At 32.3% G+C, this 25,249-nt stretch overlaps 2 protein-coding genes across 2 annotated transcripts in view; both read left to right on the forward strand.

Annotated features, from left to right (window-relative positions):
* LOC105199362 overlaps positions 1-17,072 on the forward strand; it is a 42,681-nt gene extending 25,609 nt beyond the window's left edge. Inside the window, exons 6-7 of the mRNA XM_039454884.1 lie at positions 6,106-6,310; positions 16,821-17,072. Coding sequence (XP_039310818.1) covers positions 6,106-6,310; positions 16,821-17,061 — 446 coding nt within the window. The 3' untranslated portion in view covers positions 17,062-17,072. The remainder of the gene's footprint in view (positions 1-6,105; positions 6,311-16,820) is intronic.
* Positions 17,073-20,303: 3,231 nt separating this feature from the next.
* Positions 20,304-21,842, forward strand: LOC113003401 (golgin subfamily A member 6-like protein 22). The gene is made up of 3 exons (XM_039454885.1): positions 20,304-20,984; positions 21,135-21,206; positions 21,547-21,842. Exons 1-3 carry the CDS (start codon positions 20,610-20,612, stop codon positions 21,838-21,840), a joined length of 741 nt encoding a protein of 246 aa, XP_039310819.1. The 5' UTR covers positions 20,304-20,609; the 3' UTR covers positions 21,841-21,842.
* Positions 21,843-25,249: the final 3,407 nt, after the last annotated feature.

A 25,249-nucleotide genomic window follows, 5' to 3' on the forward strand; every position in this document is an offset into this window, starting at 1 on the left:
AACAAGATTTTACGAACATTTCATAAAGTATACTTTATTAAAAAAAACTTTTTTTAAATAATTTTTTGGCTTAAAAATTTTTTTTAAATATATAAAACTTAAAATTTTTTAAAATAATTTCTTTGATTCTAATAAACATTATACAACATCTATAATGAGATTATTGTAATGTCACAAGAGAGATACACATGACAGACCATATTCCACAACCACAGCTCATATATGTATATAATAACATGACTTTGTTTGTCGAATTTATACACACATTACGACATACGTTAAATTCAATAATATTTGAAATTCATATTCGAGACCTTCAAGTTAGACTAAAGTTAAAAAATTAATATGTAACATACTTCTTAAAATTATACAAACAGTATACACCGTAAAAATTTATGCAAAGAGTATACACTGTAAAAATTTCAATTACCAGCAAAATTGAAATTCAGCGTTTATAAAAACAGTGCATACTAATGACTAGTAACCATCCTATAGTGTCTAAATAGGCAGTAACGAAGTAATTTTAACGATTGCTTTTAGAATTCAATGTGAACTATATGAGACATCATGATATTCTACCACTCCAGATATATTCCACAACCGCTGTCCTTCCTCTATATACATATATTCAATTATATATAAAAATTTTCTCTTGAGTTTTATATATAATTATATATGTTTAAATATATACGGACATATTTGATATATAATTACAAATAATTATGTATAATTATATATATTTAAATATATATACAGGATGGTTATTAATGTATATCCCTACTTTTTACCATAGGAGCCTGATTTACCGACAGATATGTATTTCTAACATATATTAGAAATTACAAATGCGTGCTCCTATGGTAAAAAGTGGGGATATTCATTAATAATCACTCTATATATGAACATATTTGATATATAATTATATGTATATAATTTTATATGAAAAATTTTTCCTGGGTAATATATTAATAAAAACGAAAAGTTTTTATAATAACATGTTTTTAATTATGTAAAATATAAAGTTATATATGTCAAAAAGCTCATGCAATTTTTTTATTAAAAAAAGTTTTTATTAAAACATTTCTGAAATGCTCTCTCTGGTATATAGTCTTCAGCTCGTTTTTTATTTTATCAGCGATTTTTATTGTCTTCAACAGTTACAAAATGTTATCTTTTTACTGCTTTTTTTAAATTTTTGGGAAGAGAATAAAGTCATAGGACGCCTTAAAACTAATGTTGGATTATTAGCAACTTCATTTTATTATTTTCTCAGTGATTTTTTACGATGCAATTTTTGTTGAAGATTCGAGAATTTTGAAACGCTGCCACTTGTTTTTATGTCGAAAATATCAGTAAAACTGATACGTCGCATGAATCATGAGATTTCAATTTTTCAGCAACATCTAATAATAATTCAACGAATAGCATTAATTTTTTCTTTTCTTCCATTAATCATATTTACCTTTCAACTCTATGACGAACTCTCTAACTGATTTATGATCGAATTGAAAACGTTTGTATTATTTGCAGAGTGGGAAGTAATGCGTTACTTGTAACACCGTTATCGTCTTCGTCCTTTTTTTTATGGTAAACGAGTATTACATTTTTGGATATGTCTGTAATGGTAACGGTAATAGTAACATCCTTACATTTTTATAGTAACGATAACGAATTTAACCGTTAATTTTATGTTTACTTTAGTTCCCTATTATTCATTCAATACATCACAGACTGATTGCGCATTAAAGTTTTAATTGGATAGAAATATTTATAGAGGAATATTTCTATTTAAATTAAGTAACAATGAATTTTACAAAATTAAAATACTGTGCAATGAACAATTGAGGAATGTTTTTAAATATATGATTAATTATTAAATTATTCAAATAGTCAAACGCGAAAACTTAATCTAAGCCAAATAACTACAAAGATAAGCTTGTCATTAACCGAGAGTGTTTCCGGATGGATGCCACATGCGTGTTGGGCACTTTGCCGACGTTTCGCAAACATTGCAGCTTGCATCATCAGGGCTGAGAGCTCCGATACTGAGCTCCCTTCGGTTGTGGTGGTCCTTATATATTTCCGTTGCGCCCAGAGGGGGGGGGGGGAGTGATTTGGTCAGCTTCCTTTGGTTGCGGTGATCCTTATATATCCCCGTTGCGGGGATATATAAGGACCACTACAACCGAAGGGAGCTCAGTATCGGAGCTCTCAGCCCTGATGATGCAAGCTGCAATGTTTGCAAAATGTCGACAAAGTGCCCAACACGCACGTGGCATCCATCCGGAAACCCTCTCAGTTAACGATATCAATGGTCACGAAAGCCTCAAGACTGGATTAAACTTATCAATTGTTAATACATTGCCTTTAATTTAATGCGACGAAAATGTATTTGTCAATTCAGTATCAATAGACTTTCATTATCGAACAACCGTAAAACAATTATTGCAACCAACATGTTTATGACAATCTGGCAGCAATATGTGAGCAACGATTTTCATTTATAAGTACATATTGCCGATGATTTGTTAGGAACTTTTCGTTTATTTTGGAAATTGTTACTGACAAGAACAAGTATTGGAAAGTATTGAAAAAAAGGATATCTTTTGTTGCTTTGCTGAGAACTTATGAGCAATATTTATGGCAAGTTACCGACAGTTTGCACTCATATGTCTATCTAGGTTTAAAGTTGATTTTTTTGTATTGATCAATGATATTTGATTAATTATTACTCATAATCAATTACCATTGTTCATATATGTGATTACGAATCGCAATTATGATGAGATTCAGTAATAAAATCATAATGCTGAGTGACATGGAATGTTTTTTTTTAACATGTAATGAATAAATTTTGCTTCTTTTTTTATGTCAAAGAACCTCGTACAATTTTAATGAAAAAAAATTATGTTATTATTATAATTTTTAATATGTTGTAATTTCAGCATCTCTAACAAAAATTCAAATAACCGATAATGTTTTCTTTTTTTTTCCCATAAATTGTACGGGATTCTTTCAAAACTTTGTATTTATTATTACATAAGAATTTAAAATCTCTTTTGCCAAATATTATTGAAAAAGCTTTTATTTTGGGATTTAAAGCTCCTGCAGACTCTTCACCGCGGTCATATTGAAGTCGTGACCTCAGAAGCGTGAAATTGCGTGAAATGACACGTAATTTTGTCCGATGTGCCATTTCTAAATGAAGCCAATTCGGATAAAACAAACTAATCAGATGGCTTTAAAACACTTGTAAAAATGGGTTGAGACTATCCTTTTTTACACGTGTTTTAAAACCATTTGATTAGTCCGTTTTATCTAAATTGTCTTTATTTACAAATGGTATCTCAGAAACTTCAGCTTAACCGTGTGTTTTCTTGCTTGTTTCACGTTACATGCTTTTTATAAGAAGCATGTGAAATTCACCTATAAATAACACTTATTCAGACAGAAGAACACACGCATAGTTATTGAAAAGAGTGAAAAATGTGCTTTTATGTATAAAATTTAAAGAAATTTTTTGCTTGCGGTCCATTTTTACGAATTTGGTAAATAAGAGATAAGTCATATTTTCACAATGAAACGCATAATAACAAAATGATGTGCACGATAACATCGTCAATTTAGTCAATCTGTCACGTTTCACGTCTATTATAATAGTTCTAATTTTGTCCGCGACGGAATGTCGTTACCATCAACACGGAGTTCTCGGCTGAGGAGTCAGGAGTCTTAAATGCAATTTCACTGATAGTTTTCTTCAAATAATTCGCAGGGTCATAGTAGATGGCTGACTTACTGACGCCACAGTCTAGCTATACTAGACGTTTTTCTTCTCGAAACCGCCGTCTAATTCTCTCCCAGACTTCGAACATACTCTTGTCCATCGCCAATCACCGCCTGTGCACGCGAAGCGGGATCGTTACATGACTAATACTTTAACGTTATCAAAAAGTAATGAAAAGAGTAAAGAATTGTTATTTTTTAAGTAATAGTAACGGTAAGGCGTTACTTTTGTAGTGTTCTGAATCCTGACTATATGCAAACAACTCGTTTTTGCATGCTACACTGTTAAATGTTAATTGGTTAAATCCGAACCAATTTCTTGAATTAAAGTATTTAATTATTCTTAACTACGTATGTGTCAAAATTTACTATTTTAACACAAACGATGTGTTTAAAAAAACAACCACATTTATGGTTATTTCTTTCAACCCATTTCTATGGTTGAATTACTTCATTTCAAAGCAGCTTCACATATGTACACCTAAGGATTTTGATTCTGTCCATGGGGAAATTTTCCAAACTGAGAAGTCACCACTTTCTACATACTCGCAGTTCATGATTAATGAAACGACTAAAGCTTATTGGTTGTTACGTTAATCATGAACTGTAAGTATGTAGAAAGATAGCGACTTTTCAGTTTGAAAAATTTCCCCATGGACAGAATCAAAGTCCTTGGGTGTACACCCAGCGTGTTTGATTCTGTCCATGGGAAAATTTTTCAAACTGAAAAGTTACCACTTTCTACATACTCGCAGTTTATGATTAATGTAACGACTAGAGCTTATTGGTCGTTACGTTAATTATGAACTGTATGTAGAAAGATAGCGACTTTTCAGTTTGGAAAATTTCCCCATGGACAGAATCAAACACGCTAGGTGTACATATATACATGTTCAAAAATAAACTTTATTTTAGTCAAATTCAACACACATTTTTAGTTAAATTAACGACATATTTAGTAGGAGCAATGGCGGTTTCTAGAAATGGTTAAAAATAACTCAATTTGAGTAAAATTTGACATTTTACACTACAGATTTAACAGTATAAAGCCTAAAGCCTAACCTTGATTAAAAAGACCGATAGAAAACGATAGAAAGTATCAGAAACGTGATTCAAAACAATAGAATTCTATCGTTTTGAAACAGGTTTCTGACACTTTCTATCGTTTTCTATCGATTTTTTTTATCAGGGAAAGCTTTTCGCACCATTTGCACTACGATAGAACACCTTATCTTATTTTTTTACAGAAAATTTAATGCATATTCTTTGATCTTCCGTTATGAATTAAGAAATCATCAGATACAACTTATTCAATTGACTGTCAAATCTGAACTACGCATCCAATATGGCTACAAATTCAAACAAATAATAATTACAGGTATACCAATATCACAAAAAACATTTTTCAACCGAGCATTTCTAACACAATTCTGAAGTTTTAAAAAAATTGCACAAACTTTTTGACTTCCTACGTTTTTAATACGTAAACTTTAGAGTAATGTAATAAAGTAACATAAATTTTTTATTAATATAGGTCTGATTTGTGTTTACTATTCAACATTAAATAAAAGTCATTTATTTTTATTATATCGATTTATTAATCTATTATAGATTAATCTATTATAGATATATTACAGATTTTATTTTGGATAAAGCTTAAATCGAAAAACACATTTTCAACATTGAAAGCATTCTTCTATTGTTTCTATTTATGTTTTTAATGAAAGAGATCAGTAAGTCTATTCTCTTAATGACTCTTAACGACAGTTTCGTTATCGTTATAACGTCACACAGCTTTTTTTACCATGTATTATATCTGTGCAACGATGTTACAACGATAACAAAACTATCGTTAAAAGTTACAGAACAGGTCTGCAAGCTGGTTTTTTCTGGAAAATACCAATTTTTTCTACTAACATGGACTTTATTTTAAAACGTGTGGAATTTTCTGCAACCAACTGCTCACGAAGAATTGGTTGACTTTTAAGTAATACTTTATGTAAAACTGGCACAATGTTTGCTTAAATTAATAAATTAATTTATGTCACACAAATAACTTTCATTCCTTATACTCGCACGCTTGTAAGCTTTAGACATTCTACTCTACTTACAATAACGCACAAAAATAATCGATTAAATACACGTTAATGAAAACGTAAATATTACGTTACAGTGCAGTATACCTACGTATTTGAATGCTGAAATGAAAGTGCGAAGAATTCAGACCGCGGTAACTGTCCTGTATAAACGAAATGATATTATGAATTATCCACATTAATGCATTATACGCTTTATATAATTTTTAAATGTTCGTCTTTTTAGCTCCATTCATTATTGACGACGTGTGTCGTGTACACGATAAGAACGTACGGACAACATACAATGAATATCAAAATGCCACACCATGTGTACCACCGGCATGGGTCAATGCAAATTCATTGTATAATAACGGTCACGCAAATGTTCCTAACGAAGAAAATGTCGCAGCTCAACCACAAAACGATATTTCTACTAATTGGTCTATAATGTGAGTAATAGATAAGTTTTTTATTTTTTTAGTCAAAATGATTGATATTACATTAATATCTCAATAATTTTATATAAAATTTGTGTTAAACGAACGTAGATTCCTTATAACTAGACAAATATATAGAATATTTTTCAAAACCATGTAAAATTTTTATTAAAATAAATAAATAAATAATGTATTTCTGTTTTAAAAATATGTATCTTTATTTAAAAAAGTAAGATGCAAAATTATAAAAATAAATGAGTACGCGTATCTACGTATGACAACCACAACTTAACTTCGACAAATTATCGAAAATGAAATAAACAATTTTTTTTTCTTTACACTTAACATTTTCGGTCCACAGAATTTTTTAAAATTTTATTTTGGAACTGCACATATTTGAATTTAAAAATTGCATTCTCTCAAAAGAATTTTCATTCTTTTTTGTTATAACTTAAGAAAAAAAATTAAAATTGGGAAAAATTGCTGAAAATGTTATTAAAAATATTATTTTAAATTTTAAAATTGATCGAATAAACAATGTTGAATTATTATTTTGAAAAGTAATATCCCCTCCCCCCGCGAGAAAAATGCATTCCAAGTTTAATAATATTTTTTTAATGTAATGTTATATCTTTGTTAAGTAAATATACATATTTTTAAAACAAAAATACATTATTATCTATCTCTTTAAATTTTTTAAATAAAAGTTTTATTACAACACAGTGTTAAAGAAAATCCTATTTTTTGACTCGCTATACTGAAAGAAAAATGTTTGTAACTATAATTGCATGATAAAATATTTATAGTTAGAAGCTCTGTTTATTAATAATAACCTAACCTAACCTAACCTTATGTTTATAGTTCTACTGATTATGAATATAAAAAAATTTACTATAAGTTACAATTAAAAATATTAATGTAATAAAATATTAAAATATGGATTATAAAAATAAAATAAATATTTTTATGTAAATACAATCACAATTATAGTGGATATCTCATAATTATTTTTTTATTCGCTTATTACACAGAATGTTTGATAAATACTACTTAGACTCTCTTGGGTTGATAGAGCAGGTAAAACTGAGAAGAATAGTACATTGACCTAGTTTACATCGTTAAAACTTTGGTACTCGTATTAAGTTTGGTGCGCACCAATGCTTTAATACAGGCTCGTTTACATCGAACGTACTAAACGTTTCTTACAAGACATTTTTTAATATGTTATCGTTTCAGAGAGACAAAATAAGATTACTTATCATAAGACCGGTCAATTAAGGTTATATTCAATAGGCCTAATCCGCTACAAAATACGTTTCAGTGTTTATATCGTCATTTGTATCATTTGATACGCGTATCAGTTTAATACGATACTCCTGCTTGATACGTTCGTACCAAGTTGATCCAGCAGCATTTACATCGTAAGTACTAAAAATTTAGTACGAATTTGATACGAATATAGTGCTTAATACGCGTATCAAGTGCACGATGTAAACTAGGCCATTATGCAACATGGAGCTTGGTCGACTGAGGACGATGTTTTCAGTACGAGGCATAGTAGAGCACGCGAAGCGCGCGTAGCGCAACCGAGTGCTGAAAAAAGCGTCCGGAGTTAAGAACGCGCTTGGTCCCATATTGCATACGGTATTTTATGCAAAGAAAATGCGTTTTTTGCGGTATTCGTGGGAAGACAAGCGCGTGGCGTTTTCCTGTCATTGTCTGCCCGGTTATAGCCCACGCAACACAAGGACGTCTTTTGGTGGACGTCCAATGGACGTTACGGTCCGACATGTCCCACACAACACATGGACGTCCGATACATGTCCACAAAAATTCTTGCAATGTCCTAGTATCTCGTACGTCCATAGGACGTTCCAAAGATGTCCGATGGACATTCTAATTTATCGTAGCTGCAGTATGGCGTCTATAGGACGTCTGCAGGACATGTTTGGGATGATTTGTAATATCTAACATATTATGAATATTAAACATGTTCCCGACATACCTAATAAATATGTATTCGAAAATTGCGAGCGTTGTTCTTTATATTAAACAAGACATTTCGAAGATGTTATAAGTACGTCCATTAAATGTCCAGAGGATTGGACATTTAATTCAGTTGTACGTTCCGAAAAGGTCTGCTATATACATATATGTCAACGAAATTGAGTTTTCTTATTATCATCATTATCATTATTATTATAACGCAAGGATTTTATAAATTATTATATAAAATCATAAAGATAATTTTTCGAGTTAAAAAATATTTAACAAAAGATATATTTTACCATATATAAACACAAAGTATAAATTTTGATAATATGATAAGCTTTAATATACAGTATATAGTTTTTACTAAAATATATTATTCGTTAATATTTAATATTTTATTATATATAATATTTAAATTATATCATATTTAATACCTATGTATAATACTATAACGATTAATTTAATATGCTATTTAATGGCCATTTTATTTGTGAGAAAAATTGTACTCAAAATATAAATAAATAATAACGTATATTATATCGAGTAAAATTTTTCTCAGAAAAAACGTTTTGGAACGTAAACTTAAAATATAAAGAAAGTAATTATACATCTAGCAGCAAGGTATACATATTTGATTTACAGAATTATATCTGTTTACATGATTCTGTGAATCAAATACATGTATACATTAAAATTCGATTTAATTATAATTTATGAAATCCTGTAATTTTAGATTGAAATGAATTTAACAAGTGAGTGCTGGCACCATCGCTAGGCGGTCACACCGCGAGAGAGCTTCTCGTGAGTCAAATGCGGCCACAGGCGTTATATCTAGGCGCCACCGCGGCCGACTGCCCAGCTCATAACTTCAGTGAAACTTTTAGGAGCTGCTTGTTGTAACTTCGAGACGAATACTCGCTCTCATTTTTTTCAAATGTGACGTGTGCGGGGAACGCTGCTCTACATAAATTTTTATAATTTTTACATGTAAATAACAATTTGTATTGTTATTTAATCTTATACAAAAATTAAATATTTAATTCAAATTAACTTTTTTTAATGTTTTTTAACAAAAAGGATACAAGAAATATTTTTTTGCAAATTAAAAATTTATTACGTTTTACATTAATGTATTTTGTTTTAATAAATCTATCTGGGTTCCGATTTTATTTTCAATCTGTCTTAACATTGTATTTTTGGTGCAGAAATCTCGATCGATTTGAATTACTTTTTTTTTTAATTGGTTTTAATCGCACATTTTTGGCAGGGTTAATATTACTTTTACTAACAAATATCATTTTTTACTAAATAAAGTCCTAATCGCCCAATATAAAATAATATCCAAACAACGTTTATAAAAGTCCTTTTTATGCTGCCGAGACGTCTTAATGACATCCGTTCGGCGTCAGAAGGCGGTACATCGTACGTCCGAAGGACGTCTCCTAGACGTCTATAAGACACAATTGGTATGTCACTGGACGCCAAGATCTATCGGACCACGACGTCCATTGGACGTCCATCGACATCCTTGTGTTGCGTGGGTTCTTGGCGTCCAGTGACATACCAATTGTGTCTTGTAGACGTCTAGGAGATGTCCTTCAGACGTGCAATGTACCGCCTTCAGGCGCCAAATGGACGTCATTAGAACGTCTCGGCAGGACATAAAAAGGACTTTTATGGACGTTTTTGGACATTATTTTATTCTGCGCGATTAGGACTTTATTTAGTAAAAAATTATATTTGTTAGTAAAAGTAGCATTAATCCTGCCAAAAATATGCGATTAAAACCGATTAAAAAAAGAAGTAATCCGAATCGATTGGGATTTCTGCACCAAAAATACGGTGTTAAGACAGATTGAAAATAAAATCGGAACCCAGATAGATTTATTAAAACAAAATACATTAATGTAATCCGTAATAAATGTTTAATATACAAAAAAATATTTCTTGTATCTTTTTCGTTAAAAAGAATTTAAAAAAAGTTAAATTTGAATTAAATATTTAATTTTTGTACAAGATTAAATAACAATACAAATTGTTCTTTACATGCAAAAATTATAAAAATTTATGTGGAACAACGTTCCACACACACGTCACATCTGAAAAGAATGAAAGCGAGTATTCGTCTCGAGGTTACAACAAGCAGCTTCTAAAAGTCTCACTGAAGTTATGAGCTTGGGAGTCGGCCGCGATGACGCCTAGATATAACGCCTGTGGCCGCATTCGACTCACGATAAGATCTCCCGCGGCGTGGCCGCCTAGCGGTGGTGCCAGCACTCACTTGTCAAATTCATTTTAATCCGAAATTACAGGATTTCATAAATTATAATTAAATCAAATTTTAATGTATACATGTATTTGATTCACAGAATCATGTAAACAGATATGATTCTGTAAATCAAATATATATACCTTGCTGCTAGATGTATAATTACTTTCTTTATATTTTAAGTTTACGTTCCAAAATGTTTTTTCCGAGAAAAATTTTACTCGATATAATATACGTTATTATTTATTTATATTTTGAGTACAATTTTTCTCACAAATAAAATGGCCATTAAATAAAATATTAAATTAATCGTTATAGTATTATACATATGTATTAAATGATATAATTTAAATATTATATATAATAAAATATTAAATATTAACGAATAACATATCTTATTAAAAAGCTGTATACTGTATATTAAAGCTTATGATATTATCAAAATTTATAGTTTATTTTTATATATGGTTAAATATCTTTAGTTAAATATTTTTTTAAAACAAAAAATTATTTTAATAATTTTATAATTTATAAAATTCTTGTGTTATAATAATAATGATAATGATGATAATAATAAAAATACTCAACTTCGTTGACATATATATATATATATATATATATATATAGCGGACCTTTTCGGAACGTATCACCGATATCTTCTGGACATTTAATGGACGTTCTTAGAACATCTTCAAAATGTTTTATTTAATATAAAGAACAACGCTCGCAATTTTCGAATGCATATTTATTATGTATGTAACATGTTTAATATACATAATATGTTAGATATTACGAATCCCAAATATGTCCTGCGGACTTCCTACAAACGTCATACTGCAGCTATGATAAACCTGGATGTCCTTTGGACGTTCTTGGAACGTCCTATGGATGTACGAAATACTGGGATATACAAGGACTTTTGTGAACATGTATCGGACGTCCGTGTGTTGTGTGGGAGGTTATAAGAGATCAATATACGGCAGAGTCTCCTTAAATTTGACCTCTCTAGAGTCTAGACCGGTATTCATAGTCGATTCTTATATTTAAGATCCTCTTAAGTATCACCTTAAGATGCCATCAACCAATCAGAGAGCCGTATTAGCATCTTGAGATGTTATTTAAGACGATCTTAAATATAAGAATCGACTATCAATACCGGTCCTAATCTTTGCATTCCTTCACACGTACTTTCACAAACACTAATATCATACTCCTTCCTTAACACAGAATATCCTCACCACAGCACGAGTCTATCAATCACCGTGTACTTTGCTCACGCAAGTACACGGTGATTGGTGAACTCTTGCTGTGGTGAGGGTATTCTATAATTTTGGCATTCCGCTCTTATCGCCCTATTAGTCAAAATTAAGGAGACTCTACTGTATAATACCTTCATGCATTCGACTCTACGCTCAGCGCATGCGTTACGAAACGTTCACAGTTTCTTGACAAAAGTGCACATGCAAACCGTACGAGAATATTGACTGCGTTTAGCAGAAAAAGCAGCTAGGTAAACGCTATATGCTGCGCTGCCAACAGCGTACGACTTCTGATGAACGCACTTTTCTGAAATATACGCGTTAGCGCAAGTATGAGTGTGTTTTGTGATTTGTCACTATAGAGATATTACATATAGAGTAGAGAAGCCAGCCTCAAAAGTGATCCGTTGGTAGAAAAAGACAGAAAACGGGAGCTTTAGTCTATTTCTCTCTTAATAGCGCTAGTATGACAAAGACAAGAATATAGGTCCTATCTTCTCTCTCTTTCTAACGGGAAGACATTTCCACTTACAGATCTGTCTTATGGCTCCCCTACTTTGTATATAATGTCTCTATACTTGTCACAACCTAGATTTTTAAATAACAATTAGAATAAAATAAATAAGAAAGATAACGATTAGGAAAATTGATTGTTGCTGTATTTTTGCCACATGACAACAAAATTCTGATTAATGTCGATGTTACAATGGAAGCTTATAGCGTTTCCGACCGCAGTGGGTTTTAACCCAGGTTTGTCGCCATTTACTGGAATCGTTCAATTAGAACGGACGATCGTCCGTTTTATTATTAGTATTATAGGTTAGATTACAACATGTTGCGCTTAATAAGCATACTTTTATTATGCTGGAAAAAATGACCGAATAAACGTGTTGGAAAAGCGCAAAGCAATTAATGGCATTCAACCGAAAATCTTGCAACAGTTGGAAAGCTGCTTTTCTTCTAAACGCAGCCAATGGCTGTTTTACCCGTCTCACCGCGCCACTTGCCGCGATTACCTATGATTTGACTAAAGACCCTATAATAAGAGACTGGCCATCAACCAGATTTCGTCAAATTTCTGCGAGTGAGAAAGGAACATCTCACTATCTCGCTCTTTCACAAATGGCAGAATATATGTGATATGTTTAGTGTAATATGTATTAGGAGTATAAATAAGTTTCCGCCGTTTCACAAAAAATGGCGCCACTAGTATGTTATGGTTGAAATTGTCTGTTATAAAACGTTATATCGTAAGGTTGGACATCTGCCAACAACATAACCTTAAAATATTAGCGATTTTGTATCAGCATCATATATCTTTTTTCGTGCGAAAATGTCGAGTTTTGAGCCGAATAAGCGTCATTTGCGGGAGCTTTTCATTTACTTCTTTAATTTGAAGAAATCTGCAGCCGAAGCGCATCGATTGCTTGTAGAAGCATATGGTGAGGCTGCCTTAAGTGAGAGAAGTTGCCGTGAGTGGTTTCACAAGTTTAAGAACGGTGAATTTGACGTCGAAGACAAAGAACGTAGCGGAAGGCCGAAAGTGTACGAAGACGCGGAATTGGAAACATTATTAGATGAAGATTCGTGCCAAACGCAAGAAGCACTTGCACTTACATTAGGAGTGACTCAACCAGCAATTTCACATCGTTTAAAATCATTGGAAATGATTCAAAAACAAGGAAACTGGGTTCCATATGAACTGAAGCCGAGAAACGTTGAACGCCGATTTTTCACATGTGAAATGCTGCTTGCCAGGCATAAACGAAAGGCTTTTTTGCATCGTATAGTCACTGGTGATGAAAAATGGATCCACTACGATAACCCAAAGAAGAAGAAATCATGGGGACCACCTGGCCATGCTTCAACATCGACAGCCAAGCCGAACATTCATGGAAAAAAGCTCATGTTGTGTATTTAGTGGGATCAGCTTGGTGTCGTGTATTATGAGTTGCTTAAACCGAACGAAACCATTACTGGGGCTCTCCACCGAACACAATTGATGAGATTGAGCTGACAAGGGGAGCACCAGACATTGTCCCCTCCGATTTCGTTGAACTTTATATATGTTATAAACCTATCCTTCTACTAATTCATTCTAAAGTAATAGGACCCGCCTCTCAAGCATTCGCGAGAAAAACGCGTTTAAAGATTTACGTGTGCGTAATGTACCGTGTAGTAAAAACAGATTGACACCTAAGCAGCGTAGCCTAGTCGGTAAGGCGCCTGACTACAATGCTGCATATTACTGGTTCGAATCTTACTTTTTTCATTTTTTTTTTTTTTTAATTTCCTTGCAACGTACTATTGTGTGTGGTGTATGTTTTTAAATATTTAGCCTATAAAATAACTGTTTTAATTATACAATTAATTATATTTCAGAAATTATAAAATTCATCTATTTATTAATGTTTTTAAGGTTTTGTGAGTATTAGTTAGCAGATTTTCTGCTACTAATAAACTCTTGCAATAAATAAGAGCGTTTGTTAGGTTATTTTTCATTACTTCATTTTCATTCAGCGGAGATTCCGGGCTTGAAATATTTTCTTCTGCACTGGAACTTGTTGGTTCTTGCATTTTTATAAATGATATATTCGCACTGCAATTTACACACGGTATGCTCTGAACGCTAGCTACTGCTCGAATGAACCCAACGGTCTTAAAACCGTTTAAACGACCTTATAGTGTTACAAAGAAAACAAGTTCTCAGGTAGCGTGCGTATAACTACACAGATATCCTTGCCAAAAGGAACTGTCTGTGTAGCCGAAATTCGTTGCAACAAGAAGAAAAATCGTGGCAAAAATAATTTGAAATTTGTTTAATTGAATAGAAAATAAATTTCAACATATAATTAATAATATTTTATTAACACATTCTAAAATTATATAATAAAATCATATTATTTTTTATTCACAAAACCTTAAAAACATTAATAAATAGATGAATTTTATAATTTCTGAAATATAATTAATTGTATAATTAAAACAGTTATTTTATAGGCTAAATATTTAAAAACGTACACCACACACAATAGTACGTTGCAAGGAAATAAAAAAAAAAAAATGAAAAAGTAAGATTCGAACCAGTAATATGCAGCATTTTAGTCAGGCGCCTTACCGACTAGGCTACGCTGCTTAGGTGTCAATCTGTTCTTACTACACGGTACATTACGCACACGTAAATCTTTAAACGCGTTTTTCTCACGAATGCTTGAGAGGCGGGTCCTATTACTTTAGGATGAATTATTGGGAGGATAGGTTTATAACATATATAAAGTTCAATGAAATCGGAGGGGACAATGTCTGGTGCTCCCCTTGTGAGTACTCAAGGAAAAACGTGCCCACTACTACTCCAGACACGACAAAGTTATTCTTCTGCATGATTCTGCTCGTTCACGTGTTGCGGCGCCGGTCAAAACCTATTTGGAAACACTCAATTGGGAAGTTTTACCCCACCCGCTGTATTCACCAGACATTGCTCCTTCTGATTACTACCTGTTTCGATTGATGGCGCATGGCCTGTCTGAGCATCACTTCACATCATATGAAGATACAAAAAATTGGATCGATTTGTGAATAGCTTCAAAAGATGAAGCATTCTTCCGACGCGGTATCCGTATGCTGCCAGAAAGATGGGAAAAAGTAGTGGCTAGCGATGGACAATACTTCGAATAAAACATTAGGTACCGTTCTTTCACAATAAATGCCCAATTTTTGATAAAATACGGCGGAAACTTATTTATACTCCTAATATGTATAAGTGTCCTTTACGTGAATAGCGTGATTGAAGTTTAATATGGTGGATGTTTAGTTGAATTTTGCAATAATTCCTCATCAAAAGGGAAAAAAATGTTGGACGTAAAGATTGGACGCCTACAAATAATTTGTATTTTTGTGAGATTAAGTAACATATTCGTTATGACAAAATCATAAGAGAACATTAAATATAAAAATTATGTCAACATATATATTATTTAGAATAATATACAAAACAAGTTTGTAGTATTTTTTATAATATTTATTGATAAATATTACGTATATTTAGAGGAAAGGAGTAATTACAGTTTAAATTTAAGCGGGACAAAAAATTTTACTCCAATCAAAAGTGGCCCCCTGATGGCCAGTCTCTGATTTATAGGGTCTATAGGTTTAACGATAGCCGATCCCCACGTGTGATGGGTAGGAAAGTACGTGCTCATTTGCCGAATTTATTAATTTTTATTTCAGTAACTGCTATGGCGAATTTCGGAAAATGATGAAGGACTTTTCTTAGTTTTACCGGATTAAAACACATACCGCCCCTAAACTCTATAAAATTTTTGCTGCCCTTATTCAAGCCTCAAGTATAACTTAAATTAATCAAATTTTATATTATGCAGATTCTATTTTCTTACATTATTTTATGTAAAAGAATGCAAGGATTAGTTACAATTATAAAATGTGAAAACATGTAGACCGCGTATAAATAAAACTATGTAATTTAATTTTTCAATTTGTTTTTTAGTTTTATTAAAATATTTTAATAATATAGTAACATGTTGCCAATATCAGGTATGACCCAAAGTTCATATAAATTTTATTTTATTTAAAAATTTTAGTTTGCGTCAGCCACTACAAGATAAGTTAAAAAAAAACTATTTTATGTATTTAAAAAATGCCGCCCTTCTAAATTTACCGTCCCTAAATAAGAGCCTAAATTAAGGTTGGAACCTGAGTTTTACCTGCTCTATCAACGAGAGCATAAGTAGTATTTATCAAACACTCTGTATATTTACGCAATAGTAATAACTAATCTCTATAATTTGTATGATTAACACAACCATAAATACATATAATATAGCTGATAATTGCAATATAGTATAGTATCTAACTACCATCAAAAATGATTATAAATTATTATAGTGAAAATATGATAATTACATCATTTTTTTCTCTTAATATAAGTCCTGTATTTTCTTTTTATAGCAAATTTAATTTTGTTAAATCACGAAATATGTTACAGACCACGGCCTATGGTTGAACCGCCAGACGAAATTAATACCGATACCGAACAGCGAGATAATACCATGAATATAAACATATTCAATACAATGCAACGGACTCATTCAGATAGCCACACAGATTTCACTGCTGAATCGAACAATAATAGCGACGACAAGAAAAAGAAAAATGAAGCAAGAGAGACAACAATTAATGTCAATCAGTCACTCCAACTGATAACGAATATAAAAGTAAAAACGTAAATGAATATAAATATCTTAAGAAAAACAATTGAATCAGTCATTTGAAAAACAACACAGGTCAAAAAAATTTCACTTTTGAAGAATTGAAAAAACAAATTTTTACTATTGAAAATAATTAAAAATATATAAAAAATACCTCAATATATTATACATTAAATGAATAGAACGTATAAGTTTCAAAATTGATTTTTAAAAATCAGTTTTTTAAATTTTTACCATATCATAAATTATTCTGAGATTATAGAAATGTTTATACATATATACAAGATATGTGTGTATTTATATATCACGTTAATCAATCCGCACAAATATCGTAAAACTTATATTAGTGATACCAAAAAATGTTTTTGCAAGAAAGCTTAAACGTTTCAAGAAATGTTATCAGTATATGCTTTTTTTTAATAGATTGAAGCATTAATAAAGCATCTTAAATCATTAGCATTTTCCAAAATCAAAACATTTTCTTTTGCTTAATGACACTGTAACTTTAAGAAAAATAAAACCAATAATAATATTACTTTAAAAAGTAAATTATTCCATTACAAGAAATGCCAACAATCTTAAAATCTCTAATATTTCTAATCATAACAAAAGATAAACGCTATGTAATGTGCCTCTTAGAAGTCTCAAATAATTCTTTTATAAAGTTTTTTGAAATTACTAATAATTCTAATATTTACGTGAATTAATTAAAACAAAGTATTCTGTGTAATATCTTTTAAAACTAAACAAAATTTTCTAATGTCACATATTAAATAAACATACGCATGAATTATGTATCAAATAATAATTTATATTTTAATTTTACTAATTTATACATAGAATAATTAGAACATAATATAAATAAATAGTAATCTTTAAATAGTAGAATTGACCAAACAGTCGATCTTCTTTGATTATCTGCTTTTCGTTAAGTATACCCGGGAAAAAATATTTTATATATAAAATATGTCCATATATAAATATATATGATTATATATATAAATATATAAATGAATATATAATTATATATAATTACATATAAATGAATATATACGATTATATATGATTATATATAATTATATATAATTATTACATATGGACATATTTTATATATAATTATATATGATTATATATAAAAAATTTTTTTTTGGATGATTTAATTATTGCTTTAATGTTCACAAATGAGACTATCGTGCTTTTTACCGAAACTATTATACATATATTTAATACATGAAATATATTTTATAGCAAGTTATTTATTCAATATTTATCAATATTTTTACCTATATAACATGTTATATGAATACATACATATCCCAGATAGCAAAACTTGCAAAGCAAATTTTGGATTTAACATGTTACCAATTTTTGTTGGCAAAAAGGAAAAAAATTGTACATAGAGTATAAAATATCTGATAACATTACCAAAAATAAGATAAAATCTATTACACTAGCATCCCAGATAAAATAAAAACATACATGGACATCCGTTAGACATCTGCTGTGAAGATTTGGATCTTCCAGTAAATATCCATTAGACCTCCTGGATGGACATCTATTAGAAATCCACAGTTCTGCTTTACGCACATGCATTGGACCTCCATTAGACATCTTCATAGATGTCTATTGGACGTCCATTAGATCTTACAGGGATCAAAAATAAAAGGTTTATGAAGTCTTGGATTGTTAATAAAGAATTTATGAAGCCTCAAATGAACGGCGTTAGATTACTAGAGAGTTCATAGAACTTCCAATAGACGTCCATCAGTTCTCCAATGGACATCCACAAGTATGTCATTAAAAAGCAAAAATTTTTATTTCAGATTTTTTTTATTATAGCACATGTTAAACTTGCGACACATTTTTAATAATTAGTCCTTATTACATTTTTATTATATTGATTACTTTACCGGCTGTCTCACTATTAATAAGTTTTGAACTGGAATTTCAAGGTCATAAGTCTTTTGTATCATATCCTCGATCTGTGCCACTTTGATTTACTAGTATATATACTTTTTATTGCCTACCATTACCTCAAAGAAAGTCTCAAGTTGGTTATACACATTTTTATATTTCGAATAAATTTTCCAGTTTTTGTATTAGCCATAACGTGCTATGTGCAAAAAATAATATTCTGATATTATAAACTCATATCATATTTAGTATTATGTAAAGCTAAATAATATTGTAAGATATTTAAATATGATCTAAGGATATCGTTATAAGATATTAATAGAATATCTTATAATATCCAAGGTGGAGATAAGACATCCATTAGACATATTCTGTTCTACCTCCATGAAAACATAGGTTTTTATTTCCACGGTGGAAATCAGATAGACACATTTAAAGATCCATTAAATTTCCATATCTCCATGGGACATTATGTCTAATGAAAATCAGATTTCTATTAAACATTTATCTTAACTCCGCAGTTTCATGAATTGTTATCTCCACATTGGACACGTGAAGATAAACAGATCTTGAACTGATAGATGTTTTTCATATGAATAACAATTTTGTAAACGTTATAACTAGGAATAGAATACTTAACTAATATGGTTATTGAAAGAAATTGTGTGTCTCGATCTCTCCTAATTGAGAGACTCCTCTTCTGAATTCTCTAATATCTCAATTTCGACAAAAATTGACTTGTTTTTCAAATGACTAATACAATTAATTTGATGAAATTGATTAATAATTATTATTATTAATAATTGAGAGTTTACAATAACTAGTTTAGTGTAACCAGCCAATCTTTATTAACGGCAAGGTTGTACCGAACTAACAATAAGATTCGTTAAGTTATATACATATATGTATATTACAAATACAACGAAATTGTGCAGTTTCAATTTTTATTATGTTTATAATTAAAATAAAATTTCAAAAAAATTCAATAAAATCTTATTTCCATTCGAAAGAATATGATTTTGTCGCACTCGTAATATAACCATTTTCTTGAAACAAAGAAACTCACTTTAGGAACATACCATTAAACTAAGAAACAAACAGCTATTATACGAAAGTCGCCACAAAATCTCAATATTGTAATAAATATACTATCTTTGTATCCTCATTGAAAAATTTTCCTATTCTAACCCATGTGGTACTCTATAATTTCTATATAAAACCTAAATGATACTATCTCTGTATTATCATTGAACAATCTTCCTATTCCAACCTAAATAGTATTTATTTAAAAATAAATATTTTAAATTTAATCCAATCTAAATGTATTTTTCTAAAAAAATGTAATTTTTGAAATGCGCCAATTAGACTTCCGGTTGGACGGCGTTGGCGTGCATTCATGTAGACAACGCGTGTGAGAATTTGATAGCAGATTGGTGTGATTGCGGAGAGTGGAAAAAGAGAAAATAAGAGGAGAGGGAAGAGGACGAAGGAGAGGTGTCGAGACGTTGGTAGAAACAAGAAATTGAGCAGGAGTGGACCACAAGGAAGGATCCAAAAGCTGACCAAAGAACAGGTTAGGAATCAACCGGAAGGAAAGAGAAGAAAGCGAGGAGAAAGAGCAAGCACGAAGAGACTACAGAGATAGTAAACAGATGGCGCCACCGGGAAGACCGGCAGGAGGTAAGGCGAAAGAGGAAAGTAAATGCAATAGCATGGAAAAATACGTGACAGGAGGAGAAGAGATAATAATAAAAGAAATGAAAAAGATAGGAAGAGAGATTGAGGAAAATATAGGCAAGAGGATGGAGAAGATGATAATACAATTTGAACAAATTAGAGAAGAGTGGAAAGAAGAAAAACGGACAAGAGAAGAGGATAGGAAGAAAGACAAAGAAGAATGGAGAGAAGAGAAAAAGAACCTGGAGAAGAGAATAGAAATCCTGGAATGGGAGAGTGAGAAAAAAGATAGAGAGAAACGGAAAAACAACATAGTAATTAGAGGAGCATTCAAATGGGAAGATAATAAAATGGGGTGACACTCTTTTGGACACAGCACGATTGGACACCAACCAATCATCTTGACTTATCTAACCAAACCAACGGAAAAACTCTAGGCATCGGCCGCTGTGAGTGGTGGTGTCCAATCGTGCGGTGTCCAATCGTGCGCACCCCATAAAATGGAACAGGAAACAAAGGACTTCATAAGGGATAATCTGAGGATAGAAGCGAATATAAACAAAGCATTTAAGGTGATGCTAAAGTCGTCCTTTTTTACCGACCGAACGTTAATTTTCGGGCATGCCGTTCTTCTAATTGCATTTGCAGATTTAAAAATCCTTTTCCACAATTAAAGTATAGACAGTAATGTATAATGGACGCTATATAAGGATAAGGAAAACAAAAAAAATTGAGAATAATTTTCCAATTTTTTTTGTTTTCATTATCCTTATATAGCGTCCATTATACATTACTGTCTATACTTTAATTGTGGAAAAGGATTTTTAAATCTGCAAATGCAATTAGAAGAACGGCATGCCCGAAAATTAACATTCGGTCGGTAAAAAAGGACGACTTTAGCATCCCCTTAAGGTACAGAACAGAGGAGGTAAGTGCACAGTAGTAGCAGAAGTAGGAAGCTGGGAGCAAAAGAGAGAGATAATGGTCAAGAAGAAAGAGTTAAGGGCTGGAATTTTTATCGATGACGATCTGACAAGAATGGAAAGGGAAATGCAGTCGCAATTGAGGGTAAAAGCGAAGGAAGAAAGAGAAAAAGGAAAAAAGGTCAAGGTGGGATACGGAAAGATCATGATAGATGACAGATGGTACCGATGGAGCGCAAGAGAGAAGAAACTGACAGAGGAGAAAAGAAGAGGAGAAGAATGAGACGCAGGCGGCGGGGATGGAACAGGGAAGGGAGGGGGGTTAAGAATTGGTTTTTGGAATGTAGCGGGATTAGCAAACAAATGTGAGGAGGCGTGGGAATACCTGGAGAGCTTCGACATATTAGGACTAACAGAAACGTGGGTGGACGAGGAAGGATGGAAGAAGATGGCAGACAAAGTCTCAAAGGAATACATTTGGAAATGCATACCGGCAAGAAGGGAACACAAAAAAGGAAGGGCAAAAGGCGGGATCTTGAAAGCAGTAAGAAAAAGTTTGGAGGAGGTGGAGATTAACGAAATAAACGGAGAGATGGCAGAGACTAAGCTGAAATACAACGGAAACAGATGGAGGATCATTACACTCTACAGCCAAAAAATTGAAGAAACGATGAAAACACTAACGGAATGGATACCAGAAGAAGAGGAAAACTATTTACTGATAGGAGGAGATTTCAATGCGAGAACTGGCAGCGAAGGAGGCCCGATTGAAGAAGAAGCAGAAAAGAGAAGCGAAATCAGACGGTCCATAGACAAAGTGAGTAATAGAGAAGGACGAATATTGCTGAATAGAATAGAAGAAAGAGGTTGGTTAATTTTAAACGGAAGTTTTGACAAAGAAGGAGGATGGACATATATAGGCGGATCGGGGATGTCAGTCATAGATTACATAATAGGAAATGACAAAGCGTTAGGGGAAGTAAAATCGGTGGAAGAAGGAGAAAGAACAGAGTCGGACCACATGCCATTAGAAGCAGAATTAGTAGGAGCACAAACAAAGAAGAAAAACGACAGAAACAAGAAAAGGGAAATAGAGAGAAGCGTTTGGACAGAAGAAGGAATAGAAATGTACATGGAAAACTGCAAAGACTGGGCGAGCACACAGGAGGAAACGGAAGGAATTTGGAAGGAGATAAGTGACAAGATAAAGAAATCCATAATAAAACAGATAAAGAAGATAATTCCATGGAAAATAGGAAAAAAACAGTGGTACAACAAAGAGTGGAAAGTAAAGAAAAGAGAATTAAGGAAGACACTGAGAAATATAAAGAAGAAAAGAATTAGCAAAGAAGACTACTTTGCAAAGAGAAAAGAATACAAAGAGTGGTGTAAAGAGCAGAAGAAGAAGCATGAACAGGCAGAAGAAGAGGAAATCCGAAGGATAAAGAGCGAGAAAGAGGCGTGGAAGTATATCAATAAATACGGAAAGAAAAGAAAGGAGGGGATATGCGACAACATAAAGATGGAAGAATGGAGAGATTATTTCATAGGACTACTCGGAAGCATACAGGAAAAAGAAACAGACATAGGCGAACGAGAAAGCGATACAGGCACGACGATGGAGGAGGAACCAGGAGACATAGAAAAGGAAGAACTAAGAAAAATATTAAGGAAACTAAAAAATGCAAAAGCCCCCGGAGAAGACGGAATAGAGAACGAGGCGTGGAAATTTATGTCAGGAGAAATAGGAGAAGAATTTTGGAAACTTATCAACAAAATATGGAAAGGGGGAGGACTACCAAGAGATTGGAACAGAGGAGTAATTAGCCCAATTTACAAAAGAGGAGAGAAAAACGAGATAAAGAATTACAGAGGAATAACATTATTGGACTCGGCGTACAAAATATATGCAAGCATACTAAATGAAAGGTTAGAAAAAGAAACAGCAGATAAATTGAGAGAAACGCAGTTCGGATTCAGGAAGGGAAGAGGAACTATGGACGCAGTCTTCACGATAAACTACATCGTGAACAGAGAATTGTGCAAGAAAGGAGGAAAAATATTTGCATTTTTTGCGGATATGAAAGCAGCTTTCGATAAGGTGAATAGAAAGCAGCTGATAGAGTCGATGGAGAGGATGAATATAGAGACAAATCTGAGACGGAGGATCACGGAAATATATAAAGAGACAAGAAATGTGATAAAAATAGGAGAAGAGAAATCTCAAGAGTTTTGGACAGGTGGAGGACTCAGGCAAGGATGCCCATTAAGCCCAGCACTATTCAACATATATATAAAAGATCTGGAAGAAGAGATGGAAAAAGGACAGGCCGGAGGAATAGTAGTTGGCAAAGAAAAATTCTGGACGATAACATACGCAGATGACATCGTTTTGTTGGCAGAGAGAGAAGTGGATCTGAAAGAGATGATGGAGAGGTTCAGGAGATACCTAGAGAAAAAAGAATTGAGCCTTAGTCCGGATAAATCAAAAGTGATGGTATTCGAAAGTGGAAGAGGAAGAAAAAAGAGAAGAGAATGGAAATGGAGAGAGGAAAATGTGGAAGAGGTCAAAGAGATAAGATACCTAGGATATATGCTACAGAAAAACGGAGGTGCGGAGAAACATATAAGAGAGAGACTGAGAAGAGCAACAATAGCGATGAAGAGGACTTGGAGCATAGGGGAGAGAATATTCAAAGAAGACCATAGAAGAAGAATGAAAATGTTTGAAGCACTTTTGGAAGCGTAGCGTTATATGGAGCGGAAGTTTGGGGCTGGAAAAACGAAAAAACGTTAGACGGAGTAAAGAGGAAGTACGCGAAATGGATTCTAAACTTGGACAGAGGAACACCGAATTACATATTATTGGAGGAGACAAAGATGGAAGAGATTAGAATACAGGCGATCAAGAGAGCACTAAAATACGAGGAAAAGGCGAGAAAATCAAAGAAGAAAATAATAAAAGAATGCATAAAAGATTTAGAAAAGTGGCGACCAGGTGCAGAAGAAGGAAGATGGGAAAGAAAGAGAAGAGAGGTGTTGGAGGAGGCAGGAGTAAACAAGGAACAGCTTAGAAAGGAAAGAGAAGCAGGAAACGAGGAGATGGCAGAGAACATCTTGAAGGAACTAAAAATTAAAGAGAACAGAGAGAGACAACAGAAGATAAACGAATCCAAGTACAACACCAACTACAAGATGATTGCACAGGAAAAGAAACCAAAATACTTGGAGGGGAGGATGAAGAAAAAGGACAGATGCTTGATAGCCAGATACAGATGCGGGAATGAAACGAAAGGGAGCCAGTATTGGAGAGAAGAGGAGGAAAGGAGATGCAGAGTATGCAAGAAAGCAGAAGAAAGTTTGTACCATATAATGAAAGATTGCGAAGCAACAAGAAGCGAAATGTCGATAGAAGAACTCACTGGAGAAGAAGGAAAGGGCCTACAAGTAATGAAAAAGATAGAAGAGCTGAGGAAGGAGATAAACAGGAAGGAGAAGGAAGAAGCAGAAGAGAATAAGAAGGAAGAAGTTCAAACAAACCAAAGATCTAATTGTAACGCTAATGTTAATGTTAATGTTGAGGGTGATATTGATTTGTTAGCTGTTGATGATGTTAATTGTAATTTTAAACTATTGAATTTTAAATTATTGAATTCTAAACTTTGAAGTTTAAGTTGAATTTGTAATGTAAT

Source organism: Solenopsis invicta, chromosome 11 (genome assembly GCF_016802725.1).
Source record: "Solenopsis invicta isolate M01_SB chromosome 11, UNIL_Sinv_3.0, whole genome shotgun sequence".
NCBI classification, from domain to species: Eukaryota; Metazoa; Arthropoda; class Insecta; order Hymenoptera; family Formicidae; genus Solenopsis; species Solenopsis invicta.